We start from the raw sequence: 15,903 nt of genomic DNA on the forward strand, positions 1-15,903 counted from the left end.
TATCTCTGAAGTCATTTTATAATATCTTCTGTACTAAAGGTACAGAATCATGGAACTTTACAATAAGGATAGAGTTGATTCAGCTCATTGTGGTCAGGTGAGCGACTCAAGTGGATTTCCCTATAGAGGTTTCTTTATTCAAATGATCTCTCTTAGCAAAAGATTTATTTTTAATTCTCTCATGAGATGTGGACATCACTGACAAGACCAGCAATTGCTGCTTATCCTGGGAAAGAGTGGCTTGCTCAGTGTTTCAGTGTCTATGACATTATTGTGAGTCTGGAGTCACAAAAAGTCCTGATGGCCAGACCAGGTAAAGGGCAGCGGATCTCCTTTGCTAAAGGGAATTAGTGAAACAGATAGGATTTTAACAACATGATAGCTTCATGGTACCATTACTGAGAATTGAAGTAATTAATTGAATTTAAATTCTAACAGCAGTCATGGTAAGATGTGAACTGTATTCTCACAGCAGCAGGTAGAGACTGTAAATAAGTAGACAGTGGCCACCCCACTCCACTCCTTCCTGTACTTGTGATTTAGCCTGGGCATTCAATACTCTAACAACCCCTAACAAATATTTCCCCTAATTCTCCCTTATTAATTCACTGGTGATCTGCTGCAGTTTGATGAAGAAGCTTAATTCCTATTTAAGTCTTTTTGCTGGTTTGTACAGCTAAATGTATTAATAAATAACAAGTAGTTGACCATACAATCAGCAGCCAGTTTCCAAATTAAATAATGACAAATTTCATTATGAACTATGTAGGAGTTTCACCACCTCAACCTGCTGTTATATTGAGAAGGTAATTTTAAGTTTATACTCATTTTTTTAATACTCATTTTTCCGATTTTATCACAGGGTTTTCCAAATGAGATTCATGTCTTTGCCCACATCAAATTTTCTTGGCAGGAAGAAGGTTAAAGACCTCCATTGAAAGGGTAAATGGCACCTCTCTGCTTTCTCATTCTCACATGGTCATTATTCACTCTAACTCCGCTCCTAGACACACCTCTCACTAGGGTTCATGGACGATAACTCTCAGTATTGCACGTGTTATGTCTACACAATGGCTCTCACCCATCTCCTCCTTCCAAACTATTAACCCTTCCTGCACTCTGCACCTCCCACTCACTGCCTGAAAACACCTCACCACCTTACCTGCCCTGCATCACCACCAGCAACTCTTCCATTCACTCTCATCATAATCATTCCCTCCGTCAGTCTCAATGCAGGCAGGAATGGCTCACAACCAGAATAAGAGGGAGAAAACTGGAGAAGCTTGCAGGTGTAAGGCTCATCATCCATTCAGGAAGATGTTGGAAGGTGCCTGGTCTCTCCACCACACCCCTGCTTGTGATGTTCATAATAAGAAGGGTGAGTGCATATCTGGACAGGACCCTCTTAGCAGGTCTGGGATCTCCCAGCCCAAACAAACCTGGGGGCGACTGGTCAAGCCTTCCAGGCCAACAGGGGCAATCACAGAACAGAGACATTGCACTTCAGCTGCACAAGACATAGCTGCACTTGGAGGGAGACAGAAAGAAAGAGGCACATGGATGGCACAACTAACACGTCATTGTAACATTTCTTGCACTTTTGTAAATATACATGCGCTAGTACTTGGAAAGATATCTGCTGGAGTTGGATCTGACAAAATGACATCAGTTTGCGAGATGAATAACCTCTTCAGATGTCCTGTGGATAAAAGAAGTTGGAAATGGCCTGACATTGCTCATTTCTCAAAAGTAATTGACCCTTTAGCTGCAGATAGAATTAGATATCAGGGCCCTTCAAACCGCAACATTGATGAAGCATCCAATGCTTTGCACTTCAATGTGGACAACACTGAGGTTAAAAGCAATGTACAAGCATTGTGCTAGGTCATGACCTGTACACATGTGCATACTTGCACCCACCTTAAGAGTGATAGCACAGAACTAAAGCTGATTCCACACATCTCTAGAGGCAAAGCTTCATTCTATTTATTAGCATTTCAAGGAAGCACAGTACCATTCAGTGCTGGCAGGTGTACAATAGGCAGCCTCCATGTCGACTCTCCCTCAGTATGTTGGCCTGCAAGAGAAGTTGCACAAAGCACTGTCTCTCAAAGGTTCAATCCTGTCCTATAGGACGCTCAGCATTGCAGGACAATTCACCAATCTATATAAACTCTGAAATGTTAAAGACTAACTGATGATGAAGGGGTGAAAAGGAAATGCCTCATGATTGCAACCACCTGCTTCATATGAGGGAATACTTCATGGCACAACACTTGGATATGAGGTGCTGACTGAAATCTTAACATCTGAACCTTAATGCCTTGCAATTTTGGTGCACTGTCTCAATGATTGTTGTTTTTTGTTTCCCTAAGGTAAAGCTTCAAGGTGTAGATGCATGAAAATGGCATCACCTGAAGATACCAAGCAGACAATCATGTGAATACAAAAACATCTATTCGGCAACAGAAAAGTTCAAGGACTGCAAAAATAAGCAGATCCATGAGTATTTAGCACTGGCCTGGGCTGCGTGCACAGAAAGTTACATGATGAAAAGAAGTACAAAACTGGCTCACTAAAGCTGGAATAACAAAGTGTAGAGTTGGATGAACACAGCAGGCCAAGCAGCATCAGAGGAGCAGGAAAGCTGACGTTTTGGGTCTGGACCCTTCTTCAGAAATGCCCTGAAACAACTCTCTCACTAAAGCTGGAAGCAGGTTTCAATTAGATTCTTTCTGCCTTCCTGCACTCAACAGTGCATCGCTCTATTATGGTGTATGGGTGTCCCTCTTGGTAAATGTCTTGATCTTGATGCAGTTGATAGGAGCCAATGATGATGGAGAATCCAACTGCCCGAGATGCTTGACTGTCCTCGCCGGCAGGGAGGTGAGGGGAGGATATGAATAACTAACAAATGAACAGGATGTGAGAAAATGACATCAGTGACATTCCAGCATCACCTTGTGAATTAAGGTTTGAGGATGGCACACAGGTCCCCAGTCACTTCCTAAAATGAGCCACTGACATAATGATTCCAGGCAACTATCACCTTGACAGTCCCTGGGATGGGATTGCTACCCAAGTCCTGCTCCAGTAGATGACATGCTTTGGTGATAATCCTTAGCCTGCTCCCACACTGTGTTTTAAGAGTTGTAGAAAATGACAATGAGGTCTGTGCTTGCAGAGTTTAGTTATTCTCTTCTACCTTCTTGGGAGATCTTCACCAGCTGCCTCTCCCTGAGGAGACAGTTCAGAAGCTGCTGGAGGTTGCTGTTCTGACTGATAATGCCATAATTGCTCTCTCCTTCAATGCTGTCTTCACCTGTGCAGCAAAGCTACAAGAAATCCAGCAGCAGTGACATTCATAAGAGATCTATGAGCTGATAATCCGTGGAGAATGTCAGATAGGGAACAGTATCTCACTAGTAGTTCCCCTGATCCTTCATATCAATCGCAGTGAATCTTCATGTTTTGCCCTGATGCAGTGTGCCATGGAGCCTTGATAAGGTGCTCTGAATAAGCAAGGTTATCCAGATATATATTGCAGAACCAAATTTTTCACTCTACGCTGGGGGAGTTGCATTCTGGCATTAATCCACCATAATAGACCATTTCCCAAAAAATGCCACCCTTGAACATCACAGACCATGTCCTTGTATACTTACAGCTTAGAGTGCAAATGTGACAGCTCTGAACCATTGTCTTATAGTGTCACAAAAGAAATATGATTTAGAAATAACAAAACCAGGTGAGACTTCTAAGGTAACATCTGAATAGATTTTCTTATTGAATATGCAAAGGAGACAACCAATACAAACTATGTAATGGTCATGATTGTTGAGACCATAACTTTTAATTTCATTCCTGGAAAATACCTAGTTCCTTCCATATGAGAAACAATGTTGGACAATAACGCCTGATTTTTATCGCTTCATCCATATTGTCTTCAAACTGCCATGGTCTCTTTAAACACAATATTTCACTACCAAGTCTAATTTTGTCTTTTATTAATTCATGGGATACAGGCAGTGCTGGCTAGACCGTGTTTATTCACTTATCTATAAATGCCCTTGAGAAGGTGGCAGGGATCTGCTTTCTTGAACCACTGCAGCCCTTGGGTGTCCATGCTATTGAAACTCCATCCAGACAACTTCAACCGCGTAACTTCCATCACCACTGTCACTGTTTTCATTGTAGTGTAGTTAATGTATGTTTGGTGTTACTTTATTTTCAGTTCTATTTTTCCATTTTGATCCTCTGCTCTTGCTAACTGCACGTTTTACTATGATTCTTTGGCTGTCATTCTCTGTGGACATGTTCAACATCACTCTGTGATTCCCAACAGAACCTGACTTTCTGCAGCATTTGACAGCTTCTGCCAAATTTGTAACTCCTGGGATTGACTCGACTACAATTATGAACTACAAGGTGCCAAGTTTCAGTCTTGTAAGCAGGATGACATTAATCTCAGCTCCCTGTACAAATGCCTAATGTGCTGATTGTCAAACGACTAGATTTCTCATGTTGCCATCTGAACTTATTCCCCTTCAATGTTTAAAATTATTTTCTCTCTTTCTAACATTTCCTTGGCCATTCACCAATCATTGCCTTCCCCCTAAGGCCTCTACTCGTGCTGCTTTTGTCTCTTAGACTAGGAAATCCTATCCAATAATACTTTTCTTTAATTCTTACATAGAAAGGTCCCTGATAGCCATATTAACTTAGCAGGAGTCAGAAGCATAAGCCCATGTCATGCCACACTCAGGTGGGGTGCATGTTGCATGAGGGCCTCTGAATACACTCAACTGTTGAAAATCCACAAGTTGATTAAAACTCTTTTTGCTACACCTCACTTACCATTCCTTGTTGACTTATTCAAATCACAAACTACTCATCAGCCATCTCCATGCCCCATATGGAGCGATCTTCCTGACCAAGGCCTTCCTGCAAACATCATCGTTTGGATCAAAGAATGGGAGCTATTAATAAGTTTGTTGTGACAAGCCCAAATCTGTTAGATGGCAGAATTTGAACTATAACAATGAGAGTGGTCCTTGCAGACCAGGTTCAGGGCATGTCAGGCTCTTGTGCTCCACTAATGGGCCTCAGGACAAGCCACACACATGCTTATGGAGAGACACAAACAAACAATAATGCATATTACATTTGAGTATCCCTTTTACAGACAGATAGTGGACTCATCACCTTAAATTCATCAATATGGATGCTATTGTAAGTAAATTGTAGTCAACAAATTTATACCATTTGACGCTGGCTTATTCATGAAACCATCATGTAGTTAAGTAGTAGCTTCTTTAAAAAGCTTTAACTCTCACAGGATGTAAGACTTCTAACTACAATCTTAAACACTTTAAATTCTTGTACGGATATTTTGTGTGCATTGAACACATCGTGCAAAGCTGGAATAAAAACAGAACTGAAGAAATTTGCAACAGACCATTTAGTATATGAGCGAGAACAGTCCAGTCAGTATTCTGGCTGTGCAACTTTTTATCCTTGTGTTGACAGCCAAAATAAACAAGTTGAATCAACTGTGTGAATTGGCAATGTTCCATCAAACAACATCTCCTCTGCCCATACCTGTTTTCTGTGCACATTTAACTATTGCCAATTTTAAAGTTTATGTTAGAGTCTTGGGCCACGTTACAGTGCTCTTCAATTTATATTCTTTCCAGTTTGATTCCAAATTAATTTCTTTTAGAAGTCAATTTTGTGATTGATGACTAAAAATAATAGAATGTGATTATTGTTTAAATAGGCAGAAGCTAATGGAATGCACAGAAAGTGCATTCTGTGCACGGTGGCTCAATGGTTAGCACTGCTGCCTCACAGGGCCAGGGACCTGGGTTCTATTCCACCCTCAGGTGACTGTGTGGAGTTTGCACATTCTCCCTGTGTCTGTGTGGGTTTCCTCCAGATGTTCCTGTTTCCCCCCACAGTCCAAAGATTTGCAGGCTAGGTGGATTAGCCATGCTAAATTGCCCATAGTGTTCAGGGATATGCAGATTATGTGGGATGGGTCTGGGTGGGATGCTCTGAGGGTTAGTGTGGATTTGTTGGGCTGAAGGGCCTGTTTCCACAGTGTAGGGATTCTATGATTGAAAGTCAGAGATTCCTATGCAATTGGATCTATGCAGATGTTATATTGTAGTTTGGGGTGAGATATGAACATCCAGAATACTTTACACTTGTCATCAGTTGCACTCCTCTAACGTAGATGTGCCTATTGGAATGTACACATTTATGGAGTAATGATAGAAGCAAATACACTGGTAACCTTTTGCTGATTTCCTTTTTGTATACCACCTATTTAATGCAATACCTGTTATCTCATCTAAACTAAGTAATCCATATTTTTTGTGCCAAATCAAACTACTTGTAGTACATGACTCTTTTAAGGACAGTGATTCCCATTTGTATTTCAAGCAGTTTGAAGAGATGCACCTTCCATCTGTGCCTCCATCTGGCTGAGTTGGCCAATCTCGTGCCCTGAAGCAAACTCCACTCATGTTTCAAAGGAACATCTTGCACTCTTTCAGCCTCGCAGATGAAATCTTTTTCCATTGGTGTAATGAACTGTCTCTGTGGACATCACACCAGATTAATTACCTAAGTGCTTGCAGAGCTGATCGCTGTTGTCCAGTCTGTCGTCTGGTGTTTCAGGTGACCACACACACTCTGTTGTCATGGTGATAGAGAACGTTTCTTTTTAGCAGATCTGCAACAAAACAATACAATATGCAGACGGCAGAAATGTAAGTTTTATAGCCAACCTAGTTTTTAAAGGAGTATGAAAATCTATTTACTTTTTAAAATATTTATGTTTTATTCAATTTAATTTTTAAATGTAAGATGCAATGGGGTAGCATTAAAACAATTAACACAAACAATGGCATAACCATGCTTGCACTGTGAACATTATACATTTAAATAAAAGTTTTTCTATGTGACTGCCACTGATTAGTTTCATTACTTGCCTTTGGATAAAAATGAACAATGTGTTAAATCAGCAACTAATTTACTGCTTGCAAGTAATCAGGTCTTATTAAGTATATTCAAAACCGCACAAATGGATTTGACTTTTTGAACACTTGAGACTGAAAATGTGACCATCATAACAAATCCACGTCTTCAGCTAATTTGATTCTACATCACACTAAGAAACAGCTGAGCACATTCTACACACTGAAGGTTACGGGCTCCACAAATTACAACTTCATTGTTAAAGAATTGTGCTCAAGTACGAACAATGTCAAGCTATCCCAGTGCCGCTGCAAAACTAGCATCAAGCCAACAACCTGGGAAATTGCCCAAAAATGTTCTACCTACCAAACGTAGGACAGATCCAATCTGCCCACTTAACAATGATCAAAAGGATTGTAAGAGTCATCATATGTTCTCAAAAGCAGCACTTACTCACAATATCCTGTTCAGCAATGGTTTGGTTCCATAAAGTTCACAGGCTCCAGACTTGGTCTCAGTATGAAAAGCTGAATTCCAGTGGTAATGTGCGAGTGACATCCCTTGGCATTGAGACTGTATACGACCAAGACTGGTACTAAGGATCCCTTTTAAAGTTGAAGTCAAAGAGAATCCAGGATAAAACTCTCCAGTGGCCTCTCCAGTGGCTTCTCCAGTTCTAATAGCTTATCAGGGCAGCACCCCAAACTCAATATATTTCCAGTTGCATTGTTTAATGACCATTAGATAATTTAAGGATCAGAGGTGAACTTATTTGCTGTTCATCTCCATTCATATTTGCATTGATAATGAAACAGTCCTTCATCACATCCAACAAGATGTGGACAAGATCCAGATAATATCTGCCAAAGAGCTTAGGATTTTTTAAACTTTAGCCTACAGTTCTGCTGATCTAATTTAAAAACATAGTGTGGGGTTTTCAGCTCTGCTAAAAAGTCATGAATGAATGCATTTTCTGTAGTTTACTGTACGAGTTGCCCGCTAAATAATGTGCAGTTTATGTTAATTTTAGATTATTTCTTGGAGTAGAAATCTGGATGCATGAAATGTTGTTGTACAATAGTTTGCATAGGCAAATGGAAAATTCATGTCTTTTAAAGTTATTGATTCGTACAAGAATTGTGACAAATGTTACAGAGGTAGAGCTAGGTGTTTAAATGATGACATGGAAATGAGATTAGAGACTCAGGCTCAGACAGTTGCTAGGAAGGAAGATTGGAGTCAGAGCCTCGGGAATATTGTGGTGTGAAGACATTAGTTTTCTGCTTCTCAATATTTAATTGAAGAAATTTATGCACATCCAGTACTGGATGTCAAACATGTAGGCTGACAACTTAGAGACAGGCGTTAAGACTGAATATTGTCAGCATACATCTGAAAATTAACATTGCATTCATGCATGACCTCACTGAGTGTTGCATGTAGATGAGGAATAGCAGTGGGTCAAGGAATACCAGAGGTAATGGTGTGGGAGAGCAAAGAGAAGACTTTACAAACAATTTTCTGTTTAAGATGGGATTGATAAGAATGCAACTAGGCAAGCACAGTCCCACGCAAATGAGCAATGTTGGAAAGGTACGAGAGAAAAAGTGTGCTCAACCACACAAAGCCTCAGACAAGTCATGAAGGGAAAGGAGGGATAGTTTACCACAGGCCGTATAGGATTTCATTGGTGATAATTCAGTACTGTTTCCGGGTAGGATTCTGTTTGGAGGAATTCTGTTTGGGGCAACTGAAACATTGGATGGAGTTTGCTGGTGACAATGCATTCAAAGAATTTGGAAAAGGGAGATTGGAAATACAACAATAATTTAGAAGAACTATGTATGATGTAGCTAATATCGGTGAACATTGACAAGTTTGTAGAATGGGAACAGCTGTATGATACTGGGCTGCATGTAAGACACAAACAAAAGGCAAACGTAGACTTGGGAATGAGGAATTTTTCATAATGCAGAGAGTCACACATTGAACATGAGCAACAGTTTGAAAGGAAAGTTGGTCTGAAGGAGATTTGAACGTTAATTAGCACCACTGTGCATGAACAGATATCTCACTCCAACAAGAGTTAGTGAGCCCATAACATTCAAATTTTGTTCCCTTCTCTACTCCTTTTCAATCCTTACAACAGGAGGGAAAGTTTTGGGAGGCTCTTAAAATATCAGAAGCATATGATCCAATTCCATTATGAAAATCTTTAAGCTGTCAAGTAAAGAAATAGGTCCACATTGTACTCTATGAGCACATAACATGAGGTGTGCAAATAGTGCTGTGTCTAAAAGTGAGGTGAGTGAAATGGAAATGGTATTAACGGTGTGAAACTAATGGTTCATTTGCAAGGGTGCAGCATTTGAAGGTACAATTAGTGACTTTGACCACTTGTGAGAGTTAATTAAACTTCTTCCTGCACTGCATCCAGGTCCTTGAGACTACCCTTGATGGCATTGACAGAAATGGCTTCTGTTCCATCTGTCTTCTCTGTATCTATGCAGAAGGCCTGGTCCCCCATGGGAAAAAAGACCTCTCTCTTCCTGTTCATCACTCACACAAAGGCTCCCATTGCTGCATCAGAGAATATTAGAGTCTGCTCTCTGCCCAGCTGTTTCTCTATCCTCAGACTTCACTCAATTCAAAGGCTCCTCCACAAACATTTCCATCACCAGCTGGAACTAGAATGCATCTTCCTTTGAAGTAGCCCAGGCCAACAGTTATTGGAGACAACAAGGTGCAGGGCTGGATGAACACAGCAGGCCAAGCAGCATCATAGGAGCAGAGAGGCTGACGTTTCGGGCCTAGACCCTTCATCAGAAAAGGGGGAGGGGAAGGGGGTTTTGAAATAAATAGGGAGAGAGTGGGAGGCGGATAGAAGAGGGATAGAGGAGAGGATAGGTGGAGAGGAAACAAACAGGTCGAAGAGGCGGGGATGGGGCCAGGAAAGGTGAGTGTAGGTAGGGAGTTAGGAAGGGGATAGGTCAGTTCAGGGAGGACGGACAGGTCAAGGGGCGGGATGAGGTTGGTCGGTAGGAGATGGAGGTGCGGCTTGAGGTGGGAGGAGGGGATAGGTGGGAGGAAGAACAGGTTAGGGAGGCAGGGACGAGTTGGACTGGTTTTGGGATGCGGTGGGGGGAGGGGAGATTTTGAAACTTGTGAAATCCACATTGATACCATTGGGCTGCAGGGTTCCCAAGCGGAATATGAGTTGCTGTTCCTGCAACCTTCGGGTGGCATCGTTGTGGCACTGCAGGAGGCCCAGGATGGACATGTCGTCTGAGGAATTGGTGCTGGTTTCACATAAACTTGAGTCCTCTGCTGAAGTGTCCAGGCACTCAGCAGCACACAAAACAATCAACAACTGTTTCTATCACTGAAATAAGCAGGCAGGACAAAAATCACAAGCTGCCTGCTTTACAAAGAATGGACACTGATTAATAACTCAACAGAGTTCCCCATGTTAATATCAGGCTTTATCCAAGTACCCCCTCAGTATTCTCTGCTCCAAATTTAAGATAATAAATGCTCATTGTAAATAGAATTCACTGATTTGCTAAAGTAACACATTCTCTAGGCAACCAGGGATAATTAACAAATGAAAAAAATTTGCCTACGTCACTCACATCTCAAAATTTTATTTTTTAAAAAGTTGATTACTTTTCAGTTCCAGACTCGATTTTGTTACAAAACAATGTACAATGTAATGAAATGACAAACTTACAAATGTGCATATTTAATTAGTATCCTTAAACAAATAAAATATTTGCGTTATATTGAAAACAAGCTTTGTTCAAATTCCTTGTAACCTGGCAAAAGACACTTTCATGTCCCATTCAGTGGCTTTTGTACTTTTGCACCAGTTTTATCCAAATCCAGAATACCAAGATTATCAACTACATGAAATGTGGAATCAGTGTAACTGAAATAATACTTAAATAGAGATTTTTTTGCTGCTGACATGTATTACTCTGTGCACTGAAATCTAATTCCACAGCACTGCTCAAATGTAGCTGAAAAATGAACGTGGAATTGTTGCTTGTTAATGAAGAATTGTCACCAGTAATGAATTGAGGCAACATCTTTCATACATGAAAGAGAAAAGCTAAGAGACCAACTTAAATCATCCTTCCTTGGTTAGAATCAAGCACAAATTTCCATTCAAGTGTTGTACACGGCAAAATACGAGCACTTTGAAAACAAATCCTGATGCCCCTGCAAAGTTTGCATTGCCTTACAAATGCATTCTGAGTGAACTACGCACTTTGTAATTCTTAGCAAGCTATATGATCTGGTTGTCCTCTTAAACTGGGTAAACCAGACAACCAGAAAACTTCTGCAACTTTGAATAGAGTTCACACTATAAATGAAGTCTTCATCATTAGTGTGTTACACTTAACCCTATTTTTAAAAAGATTAGCTTTATGAATAGTTAGGTTTTACCTTTCCTGTACTAACTGTATTAATGCTATTTAAAGTTTAGCTGGGAATATAACTATAATGAAGAACACACACACACACACACACACACACACACACACACACCCAACATAGAATCACTCACCAGCACAAAGCTGACAGCTGTCTTCACTGAAGGAGGATCTCTCTGCTCTACTGCTCTGAGTCTCACCTCGGGCTTATCTAGCCAGCATCGGTTGTTGTCATGACAATGCTGTGTTTCCATGGCTTTTCCTCACTTTCAATTAATCTCTTTCATAGCACTAATTATGGCCTGAAGACCTCCTTTACATCTTGAAAAACTAAAGCACGAGTTTCTACCAGAATCTCTGACATGTATAGAAGTTGCACAATTTGCAACGCCTGGTAATTTCAAAGATGTTTAGAAAGCCACCAGTGTCATATTATAAAACAACTTTGTAACAATCCACAGAAATAGATTACCAGCAGCAAGACAATCAGTTGGAATGATATCTTCACAGTGGGTTGTAATCATGGTCCATACTTACTTTAAAAGAATATTCTAGAAATGTGAACTAATGAAGCAAAAAATAATCACAGCTTTCCAATAAATTGCTGGAGGTGCATAGCAGATTGACAAGCATCTGATAGACAAAATGTTTCAGGCATCTTGCTTACAACAATTGGGACCACCCATTAGAATTAACAACTTTATTTTGCATTGAACTATTCTTTATTCCAATAAAAGTAACAGACTTATGCCTGTTCACTCTTGATGTACTGATACATGATTTACCTCACCTCCCATTTCTTTCCACTAAATATTTTCAGTAATTATTAAAATAGAGCTAACTAACTAACTAACTGATGAGTAGAAACTGGATTGACCTCAAAGTGGCTGCCTTTTAAATTGACTATTTTAAAGTTATTACCAATTCACGAACTTTTAATGAAACTTTAGAAATGATTCATTTTATCAAATTTGGATCCCCTAGATACATTCTGATAATATCAGGGAATACTGAATGACATTTGAAATCTTTCATCAATGCATGATAATCAGGGATTGTCATTTTGGCCATAACCTAAAGACCATAAGATCATAAGACATAGGAGCAGAAATTAGGCCATTCAGCCCATCAAGACTGCTCCACCATTCAATCATGGCTGATAAGTTCCTCAACCCCATTCTCCTGCTTTCTGACCGTAACCCTTGATCCCCTTGATAATCAAGAACCTGTCTATCTCAGTCTTAAATGTACTCAATGAATTTGGAATTAAGATGTGTTTGGGGTGGACAGGCTGTGATGAAGGAAGGAAAGTCCTGATGAGTCCTCAAAGTCAGGTCGAGGCTATTTTAACCCCAAGCTCTCATGTGCAACATTCAGATTTGTTTCCTGATTTAAAACAATGCCCTGATCAGTGGTTGACAGTTGACAGTCATGCTGGACACCAGACATCATGAAGGACTGAAGGAAATGATTCAAAACAAGGTTGTGAATGAAGTGGGCTGGACTGGCCACAGTTGCAGGAGATGAGAAAGAAACTTGGGGCATCGAAAACTCAAGGATTGTGCAGCGAATCTGTAAGAAATATACCATAAAACAACTATCTTAACCCCCTTCTTGCTTCTCCTCTCTGTTTCTGGGTTTGACTCCATCCGAGTTTCCAGACGTTTTTGGTTAATTAGCATATTAAATCTGAAGTAAGCTCCTCCTGCCCAGGACAGACAACAGTCATGTGTTTGTTCAGGGATTTTGTTAAATTAGTGGAACATGGGAAAGCATTAGGAATGGGTCACAGCTATTTTGATCACATAACCCCTCCGATCAGCATGATGCCTGTTGGCTAAACAGACCTAAAATTGACACTTTTATATTTGAAACAGTTCTTATTGATCTTTGAACATTGTTCTGAGGAAGGGTCACCAGACCCGAAGCGTTAACTCTGATTTTTTCTTCACAGATCCTGCCAGACCTGCTGAGCTTTTCCAGCAACTTCTGTTTTTGTTCCTGATTTACAGCATCTGCAGTTCTTTCAGTTCTTATTGACCTTTTGCATGTTTTTGCCAACCAAAGGAAAATCTTAATGTAGAAATCTTAAAAACAGAATAAGTATTCCAAATCAATGTGGTTAATAGGAATACGATCACATTCAGATTCTATTTACCAGGCAAGTTCCATGGATGCTTCTGCCTATCTATTTGAAGAACAAAATCTGTTTTTTATTGTGTGTGTTTAACTGCATCCCAAATCAAATAAAGGCTCAGAAACCTGCTATTGCAAGCAGTCAGACACTGTGATTCCATTTTCATAAACCTTCAACTTCTACTTCTTCAGACCAAAACGGAATCACAGGTTTGCAATATTGTAAGCCTTCACCTTGAAGGAAGCAAGGATAATGGTGAACTTTTTGCAACTGTGAGACTTGACTGCATGCTTTCTCATTTGTAATCACCCTTCCTTGTGTGTTGAGACAGTGTGAGTGATGCTTGTGGTTGCAAATGCCTTTCCGATATTGTACAATTAACTTTTATCCTTTTTAAAAACCAATATGAAAACCTTTAATTCTTTTTGTTTTTGCCAATTACAGCCATCAATTGGTTAATGCACTTTCTTTGTCCAAAATCATCTGTCTGCATTCAGTTGCGAGGTAGAAAAAGTGGACCTATTCTATTATGTCTTCCCTATCAGTAGACCCTCATGAGAAAGTGTCTGGAAATAATTCATGGGTTATCATAAAAAAACTAGGAACTGGAATAGACCATTCAGCCCTTCAAACCTACCCTGCCATTCAACATGATCGTGACTGATCCCCTATTACAATGCCAAATTCTTGCTTTCTCATAGCCCTTGATGCCTTTTAAATTGAAAAATGTTCAAGCCCATTATTTCTCCCAGAGTATCATGTGACTGAAGTAGCAACTTGTACGTGGGCGAATCAGGTTGGACGTACTGAAGCTGATGCTTGAATTTATGCTACTTGCGCCAGCTGATTGAAGACCTACATCAAGGGACTAATTCATAAGATCTATTACATCATAAAAGACAGCTCAGGACAACATGAAATAGTAGGAATCATAGGACTGCCCCATTGGTTTTTAAATGCCACGAAACAAAACAAAGCTAGACAGCTTTGCAACTCCTCATAAGCAAAACAGAAGTTTGCTAAATTATTTTTTAAGGTTAGGTTGCCCTTTTAAGTTTCTGAGACGTGTAAGGAGTAATTGAAAAATTTCATGCTCCAGGCTCAGAAGTTGCCTGCCAGGAGTGCAAATGCGCAATTCTGGCATGCATCAAATTTCTATTATATGCTACCTACAGGCATAGCATTGCATTGAGAAAATAAATTTATAAAGATATCCCTGCAATAATATGATTACATGGAAATATTTCCTCTATGTTGATGTTTATCTGTAACTCTGATTCACAGGATTAAGAAAAATAGTAACAGGATTGGATCGTGGCTGTAATTTCTCTTTCCGACATGCTGCCTGTAACTTTGACTATCCTTGTCAAGCAAAAATCTGCCCAACTCAACCCTCAATGAGCCAGCGTCCACTGCTCTCTGTGGAAGAGAAGGTCAAGGATTACTATCACACGAAGTGATGAAATTCTTCCTCATTTAGACCTTAAGTGGGAGATGGCTAATTTTAAAATTATGGCCCCAGTCCCAGGTACCTCTATGGCCTCCTCTGTCAACTCCACCTTCCCATAAGAATATTAAGATGTTTCAGTAAGATGATCTCTCATTTTTCTCAATTCAATGTGTATAGATCCCAAATGGGCAACATTTTCTCATGAGACAACATCATCACTCCAGGAATCATCCTCGTGAATCTTCCCTGAACTCACTTAATTTCAAGTATATCTCTTCATAAGTAAGGAGGCCAAAACTATACACAGTATCCCAATATAGTCTCATCAATGCTCTATACAGTTGTAACAAGACTTCCTTCCTTTTATACTCTGTTTCTTTTGCAATAAAAGCTAGCATTAATTTGCCTAACATATGTGGAGATCTCTCTGTACTGTCACATTCTGCAGACCCACTCTTTTGAAATAATAATCTGCTATTCTTCTTGCCAAAGTGGACAACTTCACAATTTCCCACATTCTACTCCATATTTTAATTCTACAGATTCATTGTTTACTCCTCACAACATTTTTTTTCTAACCAAAAAATTAATTATCAGTAAATTTGGCAGTACAGTTGGTTCTTTCATCTAAGTCATGAATTTTGATCACAAATAGTTATGTCTCTAGCTCATCCCTGGAACACTCCACTTGTTACAGTTTTCTAGCCTGGAAGTGATCCATTTATCTGAACTTTCTGTTTCAGGCTCAACCTGTGCTAATGTACCATTCTCCAATGTAGCATTTTCTGAAGATGGGTTTAGGAGACCCGAAACGTCAGCTTTCCTGCTCCTCTGATGTTGCTTGGCCTGCTGTGTTCATCCAGCTCCACACCTTGTTATCTCAGAATCTCTAGCAT

At 40.0% G+C, this 15,903-nt stretch overlaps 1 protein-coding gene across 1 annotated transcript in view; it reads right to left on the bottom strand.

The window, feature by feature from the left end:
- The window catches only part of ppp1r17 (protein phosphatase 1 regulatory subunit 17), a 33,676-nt gene extending 22,057 nt beyond the window's left edge, over positions 1–11,619 (bottom strand). Inside the window, exons 1-2 of the mRNA XM_020517656.2 lie at positions 11,555–11,619; positions 6,631–6,739 (exon numbers count right to left, since the gene is read on the bottom strand). Coding sequence (XP_020373245.1) covers positions 6,631–6,709 — 79 coding nt within the window. The 5' untranslated portion in view covers positions 6,710–6,739; positions 11,555–11,619. The remainder of the gene's footprint in view (positions 1–6,630; positions 6,740–11,554) is intronic.
- Between the last annotated feature and the right edge of the window lie 4,284 nt (positions 11,620–15,903).

The sequence above is a fragment of the Rhincodon typus genome, chromosome 4, assembly GCF_021869965.1.
Source record: "Rhincodon typus isolate 14 chromosome 4, sRhiTyp1.1, whole genome shotgun sequence".
Classification (NCBI taxonomy): domain Eukaryota; kingdom Metazoa; phylum Chordata; class Chondrichthyes; order Orectolobiformes; family Rhincodontidae; genus Rhincodon; species Rhincodon typus.